The sequence below is a fragment of the Heptranchias perlo genome, chromosome 9, assembly GCF_035084215.1.
Source record: "Heptranchias perlo isolate sHepPer1 chromosome 9, sHepPer1.hap1, whole genome shotgun sequence".
NCBI lineage: Eukaryota > Metazoa > Chordata > Chondrichthyes > Hexanchiformes > Hexanchidae > Heptranchias > Heptranchias perlo.
The window spans coordinates 83,874,531-83,897,100 of record NC_090333.1 but is presented as its reverse complement, the minus strand read 5'-3'; the positions used below and the strand labels follow the sequence as shown (position 1 = coordinate 83,897,100).

The 22,570-nt window shown below is 46.6% G+C and overlaps 1 protein-coding gene across 1 annotated transcript in view; it reads left to right on the top strand.

Moving 5' to 3' along the window:
- Window positions 1-22,570, top strand: part of rabgap1l (RAB GTPase activating protein 1-like) — a 550,110-nt gene that overhangs the window by 387,470 nt on the left and 140,070 nt on the right. Inside the window, exon 17 of the mRNA XM_067990829.1 lies at window positions 17,939-18,082. Coding sequence (XP_067846930.1) covers window positions 17,939-18,082 — 144 coding nt within the window. The remainder of the gene's footprint in view (window positions 1-17,938; window positions 18,083-22,570) is intronic.

The window sequence follows — 22,570 nt, the reverse complement described above, 5'->3', positions numbered from 1 at the left end:
TGCATCCACTATTTCCAGGGCCACTTCCTTTAGTACTCTGGGATGTAGATTATCAAGCCCTAGGGATTTGTCAGCCTTTAGTCCCATTAATTTCCCTAGCACTATTTTTTTACTAATACTGGTTTCCTTCAGTTCCTCCCTCTCACTAGACCCTTGGTTCTCTAACATTTCCGGGAGGTTATTTGTGTCCTCCTTTGTGAAGACAGAACCAAAGTTTGTGTTTAATTGTTCTGCCATTTCTTTGTTCCCCATTATAATTTCCCCCATTTCTGACTGTAAGGGACCTACATTTGTCTTCACTAATCTTTTTCTCTTGACATAATTATAGAAGCTTTTACAGTCAGTTTTTATGTTCCCTGCTAGTTTACTCTCATACTCTATTTTTCCCCTCTTAATCAATCTCTTTGTCCTCCTTTGCTGAATTCTAAACTGCTCCCAATCCTCAGGCTTGCCGCTTTTTCTGGCAATTTTATATGTCTCCTCTTCGTATCTAATACTATCCCTAATTTCTTTTGTAAGCCACGGTTGAGCCACCTTTCCTGTTTTATTTTTGCGCCAGACAGGAATGAATAATTGTTGTAATTCCTGCACATGTTCTTTAAATATTAGCTATTGCCTATCCACCGTCATCCCTTTTAGTAAAGTTCCCCAATCTATCATAGCCAACTCGCACCTCATACTTTTGTAATTTCCTTTATTTAGATTCAGGACCCTAATTTCGGATTCAACGACTTCACTCTCCATCTTAATGAGGAATTCTATCATGTTATGGTCGCTCTTCCCTAAGGAACCCCGCACAACAAGATTGTTAATTAATCCTTTCTCATTGCACAATACCCAGTCTAGGATCGCCTGTTCTCTAGCTGGTTCCTCAACGTATTGGTCTGAAAATCCATCACGTACACACTCCAGGAATTCCTTCCCCACAGTATTATTGCTAATTTGGTTTGACCAATCTATATGTAAATTAAAGTCACCCATGATTATAGTTGTACCCTTCTTGCATGCGTCTCTAATTTCCAGTTTAATGCCCTCCCCTACATCTCCACTACTGTTTGGGGGCCTATAGACAACCCCCACCAACGTTTTCTGCCCCATGGTGTTTCTTAGCTCCACCCATACAGATTCCACATTGTGATTTTCCGAGCCAATATCCTTCCTCACTATTGCATTGATTTCCTCCTTTACTAGCAACGCTACCCCACCTCCTTTCCCTCTTTGCCTGTCCTTCCTAAATATTGAATACCCCTGGATGTTCAGTTCCCATCCTTGGTCACCCTGCAGCCATGTCTCCGTAATCGCAACTACATCATAACCGTTAATATCTATCTGCGCTGTTAATTCATCTACCTTATTGCGAATGCTCCGTGCATTAAGACACAATGCCTTTAGACTTGTCTTTTTAAGATTGCTAGTCATCTTAGTTTTATTTTGCACTCTGGCCCTATTTGTTTTTCGCCCTTGTTTTCTCTGCCTTCCACTATTGCTTCTTCCCTTTCTGTCTTTTGTTTCTATCCTTGTTTCCCCCTCCTCTGTCTCCCTGCTCAGGTTCTCATCCCCCTGCCATTCTAGTTTAAACCTTCCCCAACAGCACTAGCAAACTTACACTGGGCCCTCCTGGGATAGAGCTGTTACCCATTCAGACCGGGAGTAGATGTTGGCTCTGGTTTACCACTTCAAAAGAAAGAAAGAAAGACGTGCACTTTTCATGCTTTTCATGACTTCCTGACGTCCCAAAGCTCTTTACAGTTTCCAGATACTTTTGAAGTGCATTCAATACTGTAATGTTTTAGTAATGTTGGCTGAGGGATAAATGTTGGCCAGGATACCGGGGAGAACTCCCCTGCTCTTCTTCAAATAGTGCTGTGGGATCTTTTACCTCCACCTGAGGGGGCAGACAGGGCCTCAGTTTAACGTCTCACCGGAAAGACGGCACCTCCGACAGTGCAGCACTCCCTCAGTACTGCACTGGGAGTGTCAGCCTGGATTATGGGGCTCAAGTCTCTGGAGTGGGGCTTGAACCCACGACCTTCTGACTCCGAGGCGAGAGAGCTGCCCACTGAGCTACGGCTGAAACCACTTCAAAGAGGCTTAATCTGGAGTCGTGGTGCGGGGGTGGAGACGTGGATCATTACCATCTACATACAGTCAGAATGCAGCTGTTCATATGAAATTAGAATCCTGGCCAAATCTGAATTTCACGAATCAATGTGGACCCATTGAAGCAAATAAGGAGCATTGGAGGGTGATTCATAGGGACGGTAATGGGATTCTTTCAGTAGAGGAAGAAAGGAAATTGAATGGCAGCTGTGAGATTTACTGCAATTACTTGTGGAAATGAAGTTTAAAATCGATCTTCAAAAATCAGAATTTATTTTTTTTATTTTATTAGTATATTTAAACAATGTAATTGCTACTGGGTAAATACCCCATTCAGTGTCGTGCTAAAACCATCCAGATGAGAAGGTCCTGAATCTAATCCCCAGGAAAGGAAGTTTTAAAATTGTGAAATTATAAATTAGATAGAATGTCATCTATCCACATAGAAACTTTGGCACACGCCTGTCACACTCACCTATCACACGACGATACCTGCAGATTTCTCTGTCACACTCACCTATCACACGACGATACCTGCAGATTTCTCTGTCACACTCACCTATCACACGATGATACCTGCAGATTTCTCTGTCACACTCACCTATCACACGACGATACCTGCAGATTTCTCTGTCACACTCACCTATCACACGACGATACCTGCAGATTTCTCTGTCACAATCACTGATCACACGACGATACCTGCAGATTTCTCTGTCACACTCACCTATCACACGATGATACCTGCAGATTTCTCTGTCACACTCACCTATCACACGACGATACCTGCAGATTTCTCTGTCACACTCACCTATCACACGATGATACCTGCAGATTTCTCTGTCACACTCACCTATCACACGATGATACCTGCAGATTTCTCTGTCACACTCACCTATCACACGACGATACCTGCAGATTTCTCTGTCACAATCACTGATCACACGACGATACCTGCAGATTTCTCTGTCACACTCACCTATCACACGACGATACCTGCAGATTTCTCTGTCACACTCACCTATCACACGACGATACCTGCAGATTTCTCTGTCACACTCACCTATCACACGACGATACCTGCAGATTTCTCTGTCACACTCACCTATCACACGACGATACCTGCAGATTTCTCTGTCACACTCACCTATCACACGACGATACCTGCAGATTTCTCTGTCACAATCACTGATCACACGACGATACCTGCAGATTTCTCTGTCACACTCACCTATCACACGATGATACCTGCAGATTTCTCTGTCACACTCACCTATCACACGATGATACCTGCAGATTTCTCTGTCACACTCACCTATCACACGACGATACCTGCAGATTTCTCTGTCACACTCACCTATCACACGATGATACCTGCAGATTTCTCTGTCACACTCATCTATCACACGACGATACCTGCAGATTTCTCTGTCACACTCACTGATCACACGATGATACCTGCAGATTTCTCTGTCACACTCACCTATCACACGACGATACCTGCAGATTTCTCTGTCACACTCATCTATCACACGATGATACCTGCAGATTTCTCTGTCACACTCACCTATTACACGATGATACCTGCAGATTTCTCTGTCACACTCACCTATCACACGACGATACCTGCAGATTTCTCTGTCACACTCATCTATCACACGACGATACCTGCAGATTTCTCTGTCACACTCACCTATCACACGACGATACCTGCAGATTTCTCTGTCACACTCACCTATCACACGACGATACCTGCAGATTTCTCTGTCACACTCACCTATCACACGACGATACCTGCAGATTTCTCTGTCACACTCACCTATCACACGATGATACCTGCAGATTTCTCTGTCACACTCACCTATCACACGACGATACCTGCAGATTTCTCTGTCACACTCACTGATCACACGATGATACCTGCAGATTTCTCTGTCACACTCACCTATTACACGATGATACCTGCAGATTTCTCTGTCACACTCACCTATTACACGACGATACCTGCAGATTTCTCTGTCACACTCACCTATCACACGACGATACCTGCAGATTTCTCTGTCACACTCACTGATCACACGACGATACCTGCAGATTTCTCTGTCACACTCACCTATTACACGATGATACCTGCAGATTTCTCTGTCACACTCACCTATTACACGACGATACCTGCAGATTTCTCTGTCACACTCACCTATCACACGACGATACCTGCAGATTTCTCTGTCACACTCACTGATCACACGATGATACCTGCAGATTTCTCTGTCACACTCACCTATCACACGACGATACCTGCAGATTTCTCTGTCACACTCACCTATCACACGATGATACCTGCAAATTTCTCTGTCACACTCACCTATCACACGACGATACCTGCAAATTTCTCTGTCACACTCACCTATTACACGATGATACCTGCAGATTTCTCTGTCACACTCACCTATCACACGATGATACCTGCAGATTTCTCTGTCACACTCACCGATCACACGACGATACCTGCAGATTTCTGTTTTCATTATCCCTTCTCTGGCCTTGAACGATCAGTCCTCAGAAAGGCCCTAGCTTCACCCCCGTACGCCTCCACCTCAATGAATTTCGAGCTTAACACGATGCTGAGCTCTTCTTCCACCGCCTTCGCCTCCGTGCCCACTTCTTTGGCCGGGAGTCTTCCCCCCGCACAGCCGACCCATTCTCCCGTCTTCAGAATTCTCGTTCCACCTGGACCCCTCCCTCTTGACCTTTTCATTGGGAACTGCCAGCGTGACATCGTCCGTCTCAATTTCTCTGCTCCCCTCACTCACTCGAACCTCCCTCCCTCTGAACTCGCAGCACTCCGTTCTCTCAGGTCCAACCCTGACATTGTCATTAAACCTGATGACAAGGACGGCGGAGGCTCTCCGACACCTCCTCCTACCTCCCCCTGGACCGTGACCCCACCGCCAAACATCAAGCCATTGTTTCCCAGACCGTCATTGACCTCATCTCCTCTGGAGACCTTCCCTCCACGGCCTCCAACCTCATAATCCCCCAACCCCCACAGCCCGCTTCTACCTCCTTCCCCAGTTCCACAAACAGGACTGCCCTGGTAGACCCACCATTTCAGCCTGTTCTTGCCCCACAGAACATATTTCCTCCGATCTCGACTCTAGTTTTTCTCCCCTTGTCCAGTCTCTTCCGACCTACATCCGCCACTCTTCTGACGCCCTTCGCCACTTTAACAGTTTCCAGTTCCCCGGCCCTAACCATCTCCTTTTCACCATGGACGTCCAATCCCTCCACACCTCCATCCCTCACCAGGACGGCCTGCGGGCCCCCCCCCCCTGCTTCTTCTTGGAACGGAGGTCCAACCAGCCCCCATCCACCACCACCCTCCTCCGCCTGGATGAACTTGTTCTTACATTAAACAACTTCTCCTTTGACTCCTCCAAATAAAAGGTACTACTATGGGAACCTGTATGGGTCCCAGCTATGCCTGCCTTTTTGTGGGATACGTGGAACATTCCTTGTTCCAGTCCTACTCAGGTCCCCTCCCTCACCTCTTTTTCCGGTACATTGATGACTGTATCGGTGCCATTTCCTGCTCTCACCCCGAACTGGAAAATCTCATCAACTTTGCTTCCAATTTCCACCCTTCCCTCGCCTTCACATGGTCCATCTCCGACTCTTGCCTTCCCTCCCTCACTTCTCTTTCTCCATTTCTGGGGATAGGCTGTCAACCAATGTCTACTGTAAGCCCACCGACTCCCACAGCTACCTTGATTACCACTTCCTCCCACTCCGCTTCCTGTAAGGACTCTATTCCATTCTCCCAGTTTCTCCACCTCCATTGTACCTGTTCTGACGATACCACCTTCCACACCAATGCTTCCGATGTGTCTTTTTCCTCAACCGAGGATTCCCCTCCACTGTAGTTGACAGGACCCTCGACCGTGTCCATCCCATTTCCTGCACTTCTGCCCTCACCCCTTCCCCTCCCTCCCAGAACCACGATAGGTTCCCCCTTGTCCTCACCTTCCACCCCACCAGCCTCCACATTCAACGTATCATCCTCTGCCATTTCCGCCACCTCCAGCACGATCCCACCATCGAACACATCTTCCCCTCCCCTCCCCTCCCCTCCCAGCATTCCGAAGAGACCGCTCCCTCCGCGATACCCTCGCCCTGACACTTCCATCACCCCCAACACCCGCTCTCCTCCCCACGGCACCTTCCCGTGCGAGCGCAGGAGATGCAACACCTGCCCTTTCACCTCCTCCCTCCCCACCGTCCAGGGCCCCAAACACTCCTTCCAGGTGAAACAGTGATTTACCTGTACTTCTTTCAATTTACTATACTGTATTCAGTGCTCACGATGCGGTCTCCTCTACATTGGGGAAACCAAAAGCAGATTGGATGATCACTTTGTTGAACACCTCTGCTCAGTCTGCAAGTGTGACCCTGACCTGCCGGTCGCTTGCCATTTTAATTCCCTGTCCCTCCCACTCCCACTGTCTGTCCTCGGCCTCTTACACTGTCCCAATGAAGCTCATCGTAATCTCGAGGAACAGCACCTCACCTTTCGTTTAGGCACTTTACAACCTTCCGGACTCAATATTGATTTCAATAACTTCAGATCAGAACCACTGCTCCCATTTTTTCGGACACCAGGTGCTGGTAATATTTCTGATGTTGCCATTTACAGCTCCTCTGGACCCATCTTTTGTTTCTTTACTTGTCCCATTATTATTCCAGATTTCCAGTATCCGCAGTATTTTGCCTCTGCAGATTTCTGTCACACTCACCTGTCACATGACCACACCTGCTGATTGCTGTGTCACACTCACCTGTCACATGACCACACATGCTGATTACTGTGTCACACTCACCTGTCACATGACCACACCTGCTGATTACTGTGTCACACTCACCTGTCACACCTGCAGATTTCTATCCCACTTCAGCTGTCACATGATTGCACCTGCAGATTTCTGTCACACTCACTTGTCACATCATCATACCTGCTGATTTGTCCATCACACTTCAGCTGTCACATAGAATCATAGGTTGGTTACAGCACAGAAGGAGGCCATTCGGCCCGTCGAGCCCGTGCCGGCTCTATGCAAGAGCAATCCAGCTAGTCCAACTCCCTCGCCCTGTCTCCGTAGCCCTGCAAACTTTTCTCCTTCAAATACTTATCCAATTCCCATTTAAAAGCCATGATTGAATCTGAGCCCACCCCATCTTTCCCCAGCAGTGCATTCCAGGATATAACCACTGGCTGCATAAAAAAGTTTCTCCTCATGTCACCTTTGGTTCTTTTGCCAATCACTTTAAATCTATGTCCTCTGGTTCTTGACCCTTCTGCCAATGGGAACAGCCTCTCGATCGACTCTGCCTAGACCCTTCATGATTTTGAATACCTCTATCAAATCTCCTCTCAACCGTCTCTGTTCTAAGGTGAACAATCTCAGCTTCTCCAGTCTATCCACGTCACTGAAGTCCCTCATCCCTGGAACCATTCTAGTAAACCTTTTCTGCACCCTCTCTAAGGCCTTCACATTCTTCCTAAATGCGGTGCCCAGAATTAGACACAATACTCCAGTTGTGACTGAACCAGTGTTTTATAAAGGTTCATCAAAACTTCCATACTTTTGTACTCTATGCCTCTATTTATAAAGCCCAGGATCTCGTATGCTTTTTTAACCGCTTTCTCAACCTGCCCTGCCACCTTCAATGATTTGTGCACATATACACCCAGGTCTCCCTGTTCCTGCACCCCTTTTAGAATTGCACCCTTTAGTTTATATTGCCTCTCCTCGTTCTTCCTACCGAAATGTATCGCTTCACACTTCTCTGTATTAAATGTCATCTACCACGTGTCCGCCCATTCCACCAGCCTGTCTATATCCTCTTGAAGTTTATCACTGTCCTCCTCACTGTTCACTACACTTCCAAGTTTTGTGTCATCTGCAAATTTTGAAATTGTGCCCAGTACACCCAAGTCCAAGTCATTAATATATATCAAGAAAAGCAGTGGTCCCAGCACCAATCCCTGGGGAACACCACTGTACACCTCCCTCCAGTCCGAAAAACAACCATTCACCAATACTGTAGGGCAGTCAGTTTAACCTCCGTGGTTGGGAAATTTTTGGAAATAATAATCCAGGACAGAATTAACAGTCACTTGGACGAGGGTGGATTGATTAGGGGAAGCCAGCACGGATTTGTTAAAGGCAAATCATATTTAACTAACTTGACAGAGTTTTTTGATGAGGTAACAGAGAGGGTAGATGAGGGCAATGCAGCTGATGTGGTGTTTATGGACTTTCAAAAAGCGTTTGATAAAGTGCCACATGATAGGCTTGCTATTAAGATTGCGGCCCATGGAATAAAGGTGGCAATCGCAACGTGGATTCAGAACTGGCTAAGTGACAGGAAACAGAGAGTAGTGGTGAACGGTTGTTTTTTGGACTGGAGGGGGGTGTACAGTAGTGTTCCCCAGGGGACGGTGCTGGGACCACTGCTTTTCTTGATATATATTAATGACTTGGACTTGGGAGTACAGGGCACAATTTCAAAAGGGTAGTGAACATTGAGGAGGATAGTGATAGACTTCAAGAGGATATAGACAGGCTGGTGGCATGGACGGACATGTGGCAGATGAAGTTTAACGCAGAAAAATGCGAAGTGAGACATTTCAGTCGGAAAAATGAGAAGAGATAAAATAAACTAGAGGACACAATTCTAAAAGGGGTAGAGGAACAGAGAGATCTGGGGGTATATGTACACAAATCGTTGAAGGTGGCAGGGCAGGTTGAGAAAGCGGTTAACAAAGCATACGGGATCCTGGGCTTTATAAATAGAGGCGTAGAGTACAAAAGCAAGGAAGTCATGATGAACCTTTATAAAACACTGGTTCGGTCACAACAGGAGTATTGAGCCCAGTTCTGGGCACTGCACTTTAGGAAGGATGTGAAGCCCCTAGAGATTTACTAGAATGATTCCAGGGATGAGGGACTTAAATTACGTGGATAGACTGCAGAATCTGGGGTTGTTCTCCTTGGAACAGAGAAGGTTGAGAGGAGATTTGATCGAGGTATTCAAAATCATGAAGGGTCTGGACAGAGTAGATAGAAAGAAACTGTTCCCATTGGTGGAAGGGTCAAGAACAGATTTAAGGTGATTGGCAAAAGAACCAAAGGTGACATGAGGAAAAACTTTATTACGCAGCGAGTGGTTGGGATATGGAATGCACTGCATGAGGGGATGGTGGAGGCAGATTCAATCATGGCCTTCAAAAGGGAACTGGATAAGTACTTGAAATGAAAAAAATGTTCAGGGCTTGACTCCAGGATGGTGCTAGGGTCAAGGATGTCACGGAGCGGCTGCAGGACATTCTGAAGGGGGAGGGTGAACAGCCAGAGGTCGTGGCCCATATCGGTACCAACGACATCGGTAAAAAAAAGGGATGAGGTTCTGCAAGCAGAATATAGGGAGTTAGGAAGTAAATTAAAAAGCAGGACCTCTAAGGTAGTAATCTCAGGATTACTCCCAGTGCCACGTGCTAGAGAGAGCAGAAATAGGAGAATAGACCAGGTGAATGCGTGGCTTGAGAGATGGTGTAGGAGGGAGGGGTTTAAATTCCTGAAGCATTGGGACCGATTCTGGGAAAGGCGGGACCTGTACAAGCTGGACGGGTTGCACCCAAGCAGAACCTGGACCAATATCCTCGCGGGGGCATTTGCTAGTTCTGTTGGGGAAGGTTTAATCTAGTACGGCAGGGGGATGTGAACCAAAGGGCAGGTACAGATAGGACAAATTCAGACCAGGAAACGGGAAATAGAAAAGCAGTTCGTGACGTAGTTAGCGACTCAGAAAGACAAAAGAAGCAAAGGTTAAATAGTGTTCAGCACAGGAATTTGACGGAGCTAAAGGGTATATACTTCAATGCAAGGAGTATTACAAACAAAGCAGATGAGCTAAGGGCACAGATAGACACATGGCAGCATGATATCATTGCTATAACGGAAACCTGGCTTAAAGAGGGGGATAATTGGCAGCTCAATATCCCTGGATATAGAGTTTTTAGGCAGGATAGAGTGGGTGATAAAAAAGGAGGGGGGTAGCATTATTGGTTAAAGAATCAATTACAGTTGTGAGAAGGGATGATATGCTAAATAGTTCATCAATCGAGGCCATCTGGGTTGAGCTAAGAAATAAAAAAGGGGCAGTCACACTACTAGGAGTGTACTATAGACCCCCGAATAGTGAAAGGAAGAAGACGCTGTCAAAGTCACAGTAAGTGAAGAGTAGTTGAGATACTGGATGGGCGAAAAATTGATAAAGAAGAGGTACTAGAAAGGCTGGCTGTACTTAAAGTAGATAAGTCACCCGGTCCGGATGGGATGCATCCGAGGTTACTGAGGGAAGTAAGGGTGGAAATTGCGGAGGTACTGGCCATAATCTTCCAAACATCCTTAGATATGGGGGTGGTGCCAGAGGACTGGAGAATTGCAAATGTTACACCCTTGGTCAAAAAAGGGTGTAAGGATAAACCCAGCAACTACAGGCCAGTCAGTTTAACCTAGATGGTGGGGAAGCTTTTCGAAACGATAATCTGGGATAAAATCAACAGTCATTTGGACAAGTGGGGATTAATAAAGGAAAGTCAGCACGGATTTGTTAAAGACAAACCGTGTTTAACTAACTTGATAGAGTTCTTTGATGAGGTAACAGAGAGGGTCGATGAGGGCAATGTGGGTTGATATGGTGTATGTGCTTCCAAAAGAGGTTTGATAAAGTGCCACATAATAGGCTTGTCAGCAAAATTGAAACCCATGGAATAAAAGGGGCAGTGGCAGCATGGATACGAAATTGGTTAAGCGACAGGAAACCGAGAGTGTAGCATCATAGAAAGGTTACAGCATGGAAGGACGCCATTTGGCCCACCAAGTCTGCTCCGGCTCTAGCAATCCAACGAGTCGAAATCCCCCGCCCTATCCCCATAGCCATAGAACTATAGAAAAGATACAGCACAGAAGGGGGCCATTCGGCCCATCGTGTCCGCGCCAGCTCGTAGAACAATCCCACCTTCCAGCACCCGGTCCGTACTGGTTAAGAAAGTTCTCCTGAACACACTTCAGAAATTCCTTCCCCTCTTTGCCCTTTACACTATTACTATCCCAGTCTATATTAGGATAGTTGATAGTTGAAGTCCCCCATTATCCCTCCTCTATGGCTCTTGCACCTCTCTGTAATTTCCCTGCAAATTTGCTCCTCTATATCTTCCCCACTAGTTGGTGCCCTATAGAATACATCCAGTAGTGTAATGGCACCTCTGTTGTTTCTTAACTCCAACCAAATAGATTCTGTCCTCGACCCCTCCAGGACATCCTCTCTCTCCAGCACTGCAATATTCTCCTTAATCAATACTGCCACCCCTCCTCCTTTCTCTCCTTCCCTATCTTTCCTGAACACCTTGTATCCAGGAATATTTAGTACCCGATCCTGCCCTTTTTGAGCCAGGTCTCCGTTATCACCACAACATCATATTCCCATGTGACTAATTGTGCCTGCAGCTCACCAACCTTATTCACCATGATCATACCTGCTGATTCCTGTGTCACACTCACCTGTCACACCTGCAGATTTCTGTCACACTTCACCTGTAACATGATCATATCTGCAGATTTCTGTGTCGCACTTTAAAAAAAGAGCCAGTCGACAGAACACAGCTTCCAAAGAACCTCTAGAATCACACTATAAAAATAAATCATAACAATGAGGGAAAGCTGGCCTGACCTCTAGTTGACCTAAAGATCTACCTACTACTAATTAGTCTCTAACTGACCCAATAAGGCATAGCAATTACACCTTGTGACCTTACAGCTGCACATGGCAATAGAATGATACACCGTGCATTACACCGTATATCTCCCTGTCCTTATAGAACAGGGGGTCACCATTAACCAGAAACTTAACTGGACCAGCCATATAAATACTGTGGCTACAAGAGCAGGTCAGAGGCTGGGTATTCTGCAGCGAGTGTCTCACCTCCTGACTCCCCAAAGCCTTTTCACCATCTACAAGGCACAAGTCAGGAGTGTGATGGAATACTCTCCACTTGCCTGGATGAGTGCAGCTCCAACAACACTCAAGAAGCTCGACACCATCCAGGACAAAGCAGCCCGCTTGATTGGCACCCCATCCACCACCCTAAACATTCACTCCCTTCACCACCGGCGCACTGTGGCTGCACTGTGTACCATCTACAGGATGCACTGCAGCAACTCGCCAAGGCTTCTTCGACAGCACCTCCCAAACTCACGACCTCTACCACCTAGAAGGACAAGAGCAGCAGGCACACTCACTTAATCCCTCACTCACTCACTCAATCCCTCACTCACGTACTCACTCACTCACTTAATCCCTCACTCACTCACTCAATCCCTCACTCACGTACTCACTCACTTAATCCCTCACTCACTCACTCACTCAATCCCTCACTCACATACTCAGTCACTCACTTAATCCCTCACTCACTCAATCCCTCACTCACGTACTCACTCACTCACTTAATCCCTCACTCACTCACTCAATCCCTCACTCACATACTCAGTCACTCACTTAATCCCTCACTCACTCACTCAATCCCTCACTCACATACTCATTCACTCACTCACTCAATCCCTCACTCACTCAATCCCTCACTCACATACTCACTTACTCACTCAATCCCTCACTCACTCACTCAATCCCTCACTCACTCACTCAATCCCTCACTCACATACTCACACCCACTCACTCACATACTCTCAGTCACTCACTCACTCACATAGTCTCACTCACTCACACTCACTCATAGTCTCACTCACTCACTCATACTCACTCTCACTCACATACTCACTCTCACTCACATACTCTCACTCACTCACATACTCTCTCTCACTCTCACTCTCTCACTCACTCTCACTCTCTCACTCACTCTCACTCTCTTACTCTCACTCTCTCACTCACTCACCCTCACTCACTCACATACTCTCACTGACATACTCACACTCACATACTCACTCTTACTCACTCACTCTCACTCACATACTCACTCTCACTCACTCATACTCTCTCACTCTCACTCTCTCACTCACTTACTCTCACTCACCCTCACTCACTCTCACTCACTCACATACTCATTCACTCACTCACTCTCACCCACTCACTCAATCCCTCACTCACATACTCACACCCACTCACTCACATACTCTCAGTCACTCACTCACTCACTCACATAGTCTCACTCACTCACACTCACTCACATAGTCTCACTCACTCACACTCACTCACATAGTCTCACTCACTCACACTCACTCACTCATACTCACTCTCACTCACTCATACTCTCACATACTCTCTCACTCTCACTCACTCACTTACTCTCACTCACTCACTCTCACTCACACCCACTCACTCACACAATCCCTCACTCACTCACATACTCACTCACTCAATCCCTCACTCACATACTCACTCTCACTCACATACTCTTAGTCACTCACTCATACTCACTCTCGCTCACTCACATACTCTCACGTACTCACGCACATACTCACTCACACTCACTCACATACTCACTCTCACTCACTCACTCATATACTCAGTCACTCACTCATATACTCAGTCACTCACTTAATCCCTCACTCAATCCCTCACTCACATACTCATTCACTCACTCACTCACTCAATCCCTCACTCACTCACATACTCACTCTCACTCACTCACTCAATCCCTCACTCACATACTCACTTACTCACTCAATCCCTCACTCACTCTCACCCACTCACTCACTCAATCCCTCACTCACTCACTCAATCCCTCACTCACATACTCATTCGCTCACTCACTCTCACCCACTCACTCTCACTCACTCTCTCACTCTCACTCATACTCTCAGTCACTCACTCACGTACTCACTCCCACTCACGTACTCACTCTCACTCATTCACATATTCACTCACACTCACTCATTCTCACTCACATACTCACTCCCAGTCACTCACATACTCACTCCCACTCACTCACTCACAAACTCTCACTCACACATACTCTCACTCACATACTCACTCATGTACTCACTCTCACTCACTCACTCATTCACATATTCACTCACACTCACTCACACACTCTCATTCACATACTCACTCTCACTCACATACTCACTCCCACTCACTCATTCTCACTCACTCACTCTCACTCACATACTCACTCCCACTCACTCACATACTCACTTGCACTCACTCATTCACATGCTCACTCTCATACTCACTCTCACTCACTCATACTCTCATACTCGCTCTCACTCACCCACTCATACATACTCACTCTCACTCACTCACATACTCACTCACTCACTCAGTCGTCACTCACATACTCACTCACTCACTCATACATACTCACACTCACTCACATACTCTCAGTCACTCACTCACGTACTCACTCACACACATACTCTCACTCACTCACTCATGTACTCACTCTCACTCACTCATTCACATATTCACTCACACTCATACTCACTCACTCTCACTCACTTATATACGCTCACTCACTCACTCACTCTCATTCACACATTCACTCACTCACTCGTACTCACTCACTCACTCACTCATTCACATATTCCACTCACTCATTCACATATTCACTCACACATACTCACTCACTCTCTCTCACTCACTCATTCACATACTCTCACTCACATACTCTCACTCACATACTCACATACTCTCACTCGTACTCACTCACTCATTCACATATTCACTCACACTCACTCACTCACATACTCATTCACGTACTCACTCTCACTCACACATACACTCACTCATGTACTCACTCTCACTCACTCAATCATTCACATAGTCACTCACACTCACTCACTCACATACTCACTCTCACTCACTCAATCCATCACTCACATACTTACTCACTCACTCACATACACTCACTCACTCACTCTCACTCATTCACATACTCACTCATGTACTCACTCACTCATTCACATATTCGCTCACACTCACTCACATACTCACTCTCACTCGTGCTCACTTTCACTCACTCACTCATTCACATATTCACTCACTCACTCACATACTCACTCTCACTCTCACTCACATACTCACTCTCACTCACTTACATACTCTCAGTCACTCGCTCACGTATTCACTCTCACTCACTCACATACTCACTCTCACTCACTCACTCACTCAATCCATCACTCACATACTCACTCACTCACATTCTCACTCTCACTCACTCATACTCACTCTCACTCATACTCTCTCACATACTCACTCTCACTCATGTACTCACTCACTCACTCACATACTCACTCTCACTCATGTACTCACTCACTCACTCACGTACTCACTCTCACTCGCTCACTCACATAACAGAGATGGGAATTGAACTTGATAGACCCCCACACACACACAGCGTTGTGGGGATGTGGAATTCACTGCCAGGGTTAGTGGTTGAGGCAGAAACTATGTCCACATTCAGGATTAGATTGGATAGGTGGATGAAGGGGTATGGGAACAGGGTGGGTAAATGTGAGTAGGACTCATTGCTCGCGTGGAGGGTAAACACCAATACAGACTGGATGGGCGGAATGGCCTGTTTCTGTGTGTAACTTCTATGTATGTGACAGCAGACTTAAAACTTCCTGTTCTAAATTTTTAAAAATTTAAACTAACAATGTTTCACCCGTCTGATTTAACTCTGTTCAAATGCTAAATTATGGTTCCTGTGATTGGGGTAAAACCTCCTCACCCCAGACTTCTGCGGGTACAATTACAATTGATGTGCCCATCTTTCTCGCAACTCCATGTTAGAACCTCTCCAATCAGGTTTCCGCCCCGCCACAGAACTGAAAAGACCCTAATCAAAGTCACAAATGACATCCTCTGTGACTGTGACCGTGGTAAACTATCCCTCCTCATCCTCCGTGACTGTGACGATGGTAAACTATCCCTCCTCATCCTCTGTGACTGTGACGATGGTAAACTATCCCTCCTCATCCTTCTCGACCTGTCTGCAGCCTTTGACATGGTTGACCACACCATCCTCCTCCAAAACCCCTCCTCCATCGTCCAGCTGGGTGGGACTGCGCTCACCTGGTTCCATTCTTATCTATCCAGTCATAGCCAGAGAATCTCCTGCAATAAGAATATAAGAAATAGGAGCAGCAGTAGGCCATTCGACCCCTCGAGCCTGCTCCCCCCTTCAATAAGATCACCTCAACACCACTTTCACGTCCTATCCCCATATCCCTTGATTCCCTTAGTGACCAAATATCCATCGATCTCAGCCTTGAATATAGTCAATGACTGAGCACCCACAGACCTCTGGGGTGGAGAATTCCAAAGATTCACCACACTCTGAGTGAAGAAATTCCTCCTCATCTCAGTCCTAAATGGCCAGCCCCTTATCCTGAGATTATGCCCCCTAGTTGTAGACTCTCCAGCCAGGGGAAACAGACTCAGCATCTACCCTGTCAAACCTTCTATGAATTTTATATGTTTCAATGAGATCACCTCTGATTCTTCTAAACTCCAGAGAATATAGGCCCATTCTACTCAATCTCTCCTCACAGGACAACCCTCTCATCCCAGGAATCAATCTAGTGAACCTTCGTTGCACTGCCTCTAACGCAAGTAGATCCCTTGTTAGGTAAGGAGACCAAAACTGTACACAGTACTCCAGGTGAGGTCTCACCAGAGCCCTGTATAATTGCAGCAAGACATCCTCACTGTTATACTCCAACCCCCTTGCAATAAAGGCCAACATACCATTTGCCTTCCTAATTGCCTGTACCTGCATGTTAACTTTCTGTGATTCGTGTACAAGGACCACAAATCCCTCTGACTACCAACATTTCTTAGTCTCTCATCTTTTAAAAAATATTCTGCTTTTCTATTCTTCCTACCAAACTGAATAACCTCACATTTCCCCACATTATACTCCACCTGCCACAAATTTAACTCTCTAATCTTATTGACCCTATGCCAAATTGCTCGTGGCTCAGGTAATAATCCAGAGATTATTACCTTTGAGGTTCTGCTTTTTAACTTAGCCCCTAGCTGCTCATACTCCCTAAGTAGAACCTCTTCCCTCATTCTGACTATGTCGTTGGTACCTACGTGGACCACGACAACTGGATCCTCCCCCTCCCACTGCAAGTTCCTCTCCAGCCCAGAGCAGATATCCCGAGCCCTGGCACCGGGCAGGCAACACAGCCTCCTGGACTCTCGTTCTCGGCTGCACCCATCACCCTGGTGCTCGCTGACCTACATTGGCTCCCAGTCAGGGAACGCTTCGATTTTAAAATTCTCATCCGTGTTTTCAAATTCCTCCATGGCCTCACCCCTCCCTATCTCTATAACCTCCTCCAGCCCTACAACCCTCCGAGATCTCTGCGCTCCTCCAATTCTGGCCTCCTGCACTTCCCCCACTTCCTTTGCTCCACCATTGGCGGCCGTGCCTTCAGCTGTCTGGGCCCTAAGCTCTGGAATTCCCTCCATAAACCTCTCTACCTCTCTCTGCTCCTTTAAGACGCTCCTTAAAACATACCTCTTTGACCAACCTTCTGGTCACCTGTCCTAATATCTCCTTATGTGGCTCGGTGTCAATTTCTGCCTGTTAACACTCCTGTGAAGCATCTTGCAATGTTTTACTACGTTAAATGCGCTGTATAAATGCACGTTGTTGTTGTTGGTGACGGCCTGTACAGTGGCTGCCTGTTACTCTGAGAGGTGTGTGTTGGAGCAAAGCCGCTGACTGTTGGTTTACTGTTTGCAGGAACAGCTCCCCGAACTCTACAATCACTTCTTGGACCTGAACTTGGAGGCACACATGTACGCTTCCCAGTGGTTCCTCACGCTCTTCACCGCCAAGTTCCCACTCTGCATGGTCTTCCACATCATCGATCTGCTGCTCTCTGAGGTAACCACTCACACTCACACACACTCACTCTCACACTCACACACACTCACTCTCACACTTACATTCACACACTCTCACGCTTACATTCACGCACACTCTCACACACACACGCACTCTCATATACACATGTTCTCACACACACTCTCGCGTTCTCTCTCATGCACACTCATGGTCACACACACACTCATACACTTGCACTCTCTCACACCCAGGCTGTCACACTCACGCTGTCACACTCACACACACTCTCTCACATACTCGCTCTCACACACAGACTCACATTCTCACACACTCACACACGCACACTCATGCACACACACACTCTCACACTCACATACACTCTCACTGTCATGCACACTCACTCACACACACTCTTACACACTCTTTCACAGATATGCTCATACATAAACTCGTACTGTCACGCACACTTATGTTCTCATGCTCACACACACTCGTATTCTCACATACACTTGCTCTCTCACACACATCCTCATGCACACTTATGCTCTCACAGGCACGCACGCACACTCACACACCCTCACATGCACACTTTCACACACACTCATGCTCACACACATTCTCATACACACACATTCATACACAGACTCATACACAGATTCACACACACTCTCGCACACACACCTACACACACACTCATACACATTCTCACATACACACTCATACACACACTCTCACACATGCACACATAATCTCTCACACAGTCTCGCATTCTCTCTCATGCACATTCATGCACTCACACACACTCACGCAGTCTCACTCTCATGCACACTCACAAACACACTCTTACCCACACTTTCATAGGTACACTCATACACACTCATACTGTCACACACACTTGCACTCTCATGCTGTCACACTCACATGCACACACTCACGCACACTCTCACAAACACTCATGCTCTCACACGCTCATACACAGAGACACACACATTCTCACACACATACTCTCACACACACTCATACTCTAACACACACACACCCACTCACACACTCACACTCTCACACACCCACTCGCGCGCACACTCTCGCTCTCACACACTCGCACGCACACTCATTCATGCATATTCACACACACTCATGCACACACTCACACAGACGCACTCATAAACACACTTGTACTCTCTCTCACGCACACTCATGCTTACACACACACACACTCACACTCTCATACTCTCAGAAGATTGGACAGAATATAAAAATCAGCAAAGAATGACTATAAGAATAATAAGGAGGGAGAAATTAGAGTACAAGAGAAAGCTAGCTAGAAATATAAAAACAGATAGTAAGAGTTTCTACAGGTATTTAAATAGGAAAAGAGTAAGTAAAGTGAGCGTTGGTCCTTTAGAGAGTGAGTCTGGGGAATTAATAATGGAGAATAAGGAAATGGCGGATGAATTGAACAGATATTTTGCATCCAAATAACATGCCAGAAATAATTGTAAATCAAGAGGTAAAAGGGAGGGAGGAACTTAAAACATTTACAATCACCAGGGAAAGGGTTCTGAAAAAATTATTAGAACTAAAAGCTGACAAGTCCCCAGGTCCTGACGGACTTCATCCTAGGGTCTTAAAAGAATTGGCTGCAGAGATAGTAGATGCATTGGTATTAATTTTCCAAAATTCCCTAGATTCTGGAAGGGTCCCATCAGATTGGAAAATAGCGAATGTAACTCCTTTATTCAAGAAAGGAGGGAGACAGAAAGCAGGAAACTACAGGCCAGTTAGCTTAACATCTGTCGTAGGGAAAATGCTAGAATCTATTATTAAGGAAGCTATAGCAGGGCACTTAGAAAATCTCAATGCAATCAGGCAGAGTCAACATGGCTTTGTGAAAGGGAAATCGTGTTTGACTAATTTATTAGAGTTCTTTGAGGGAGTAACAAGCAACGTGGATAAAGGGGATCCTGTGGATGTGATGTACTTGGATTTCCAGAAGGCTTTTGACAAGGTGCCACATCAAAGGCTACTACACAAAATAAGAGCTCATGGTGTAGGGGGTAACATATTAGTATGGATAAAGGATTGGTTAGCTAACAGGAAACAGAGAGTAGGCATAAATGGGTCATTTTCAGGTTGGTAAGATGTAACGAGTGGAGTGCCACAGAGATCAGTGCTTGGACCTCAACTATTTACAATCTATATCAATGACTTGGATGAAGGGACCGAATGTATGGTTGCTAAATTTGCTGATGACACAAAGGTAGGTAGGAAAGTAAGTTGTAAAGAGGACATAAGGAGTCTGCAAAGGGATATAGATAGGTTAAGTGAGTGGGCAAAAATTTGGCAGATGAAGCATAATGTGGGAAAATGTGAACTTGTCCACTTTGGCAGGAGGAATAGAAAAGCAGTATATTATTTAAATGGAGAGAGATTGAAGAACTCTGAGGTACAGAGGGATCTGGGTGTCCTAGTACATGAATCACAAAAGTTAGTATGCAGGTACAGCAAGTGATTAGGAAGGCAAATGGAATGTTGTCATTTATTGCAAGGGGAATGGAATATAAAAGTAGAGATGTTTTGCTACAGTTGTACAGGGCACTGGTGAGATCACATCTAGAATACTGTGTGCAGTTTTGGTCTCCTTATTTAAGACAGGACATAATTGCTTTAGAGGCGGTTCAGAGAAGGTTCATTCGACTGATTCCTGGGATGAGGGGATTATCTTATGAGGAAAGGTTGGACAAGTTGGGCCTGTATACATTGGAGTTTAGAAGAATGAGAGGTGATCTTATTGAAACATATAAGATCCTGAGGGGACTAGAAGGGGTAGATGCTGAGGGGATATTTCACCGCATGGGAGAGACTAGAACTAGGGGCCACAGTTTACAAATAAGGGGTCTCCCATTTAAGATGGAGACGAGGAGAATTTTTTTTTTCTCTGAGGGTGGTGAGTCTGTGGAACTCCCTTCCCCAGAGAGTGGTGAAGGCAGGGTCATTGAATATTTCTAAGGCTGAGTTCGATATATTCCTGATTAACAAGGGAGTCAAAGATTATAGTAGGTAGACGGGAAAGTCGGGTTGAGGTCACAATCTGATCAGCCGGAATCTTATCAAATGGTAGAGCAGGCTCGAGGGGCCGAATGGCCTACTCCTCTTTATTTGTATGTTCGTATGTATACACACACTCTCACACATACACACACACTCACACACTCTCGCACTCACTCTCACACACAGTTACACACACTCATGCTCTCACTCTCTCGCTCGCACACACGCCCAGCTCTCACACACTTGCACACACACTCACAGACACACATACACTCACCCTTTCACACACATGCTCATACACACACTCATACATACACAGTCTAACACACACACACACACACACACTCTCTTTCTCACACTCATACATATGCAAACACATACTCACACACTGCAGATCTGTTGTAAGAATAATGATTGGGGATGTCAGCAGCTCATCAGGTTTCTGCTGTGGGAAGTGTGTTAGCCTCATTGATCTGGGCCAGTAACTCACTCCATTTGATAGGCACCAGTTTGTTTATATTCTGAAGGAAATAAAGTTCCTTCCCCCCATACCCCCCCGAATAGCCTGATGGTAAACTGAGTCCAGCACTAAGTTGTATAAAGTACAGGGTCCCGGTTAGTTTTCGTTCCTAGTCTGTCTTTGACTGGGGTGACAGTTGGGGGCTGCATTTCACCTCAGTGCACCCCGGGCTGGAGAGGGGAGAAATGATTCGAGGCCCTGCGCTCCAGATCACTGTCCAGTGACACCCTACGGGAAAGTGTGGACATCGGGTGAGCAGGGGATCAAGATCGGTGTAACGCCCGCCATGGCACCACTTGCTGTCCAGACTCACGCCTGAAGAGTGGCCTCTTGGTTGAAGCACTAAGGGCTGCCAGCACCCGTGGAGGTGTACCCCAGGGAGAGTCAGTGCCCATAGGACCCGTACCCCAGGGAGAGTCAGTGCCCATGGAACCCGTACCCCAGGGAGAGTCAGTGCCCATAGAACCCGTACCCCAGGGAGAGTCAGTGCCCATATAGCCCGTACCCCAGGGAGAGTCAGTGCCCATGGAACCCGTACCCCAGGGAGAGTCAGTGCCCACAGAGCCCGTACCCCAGGGAGAGTCAGTGCCAATAGAACCCGTACCCCAGGGAGAGTCAGTGTCCATGGAACCCGTACCCCAGGGAGAGTCAGTGCCCATAGAGCCCGTACCCCAGGGAGAGTCAATGCCCATAGAACCCGTACCCCAGGGAGAGTCAGTGCCCATAGAACCCGTACCCCAGTGAGAGTCAGTGCCCATAGAACCCGTACCCCAGGGAGAGTCAGTGCCCATGGAACCCGTACCCCAGGGAGAGTCAGTGCCCATAGAACCCGTACCCCAGGGAGAGTCAGTGCCCATAGAACCCGTACCCCAGGGAGAGTCAGTGCCCATGGAACCCGTACCCCAGGGAGAGTCAGTGCCCATAGAGCCCGTACCCCAGGGAGAGTCAGTGCCCAT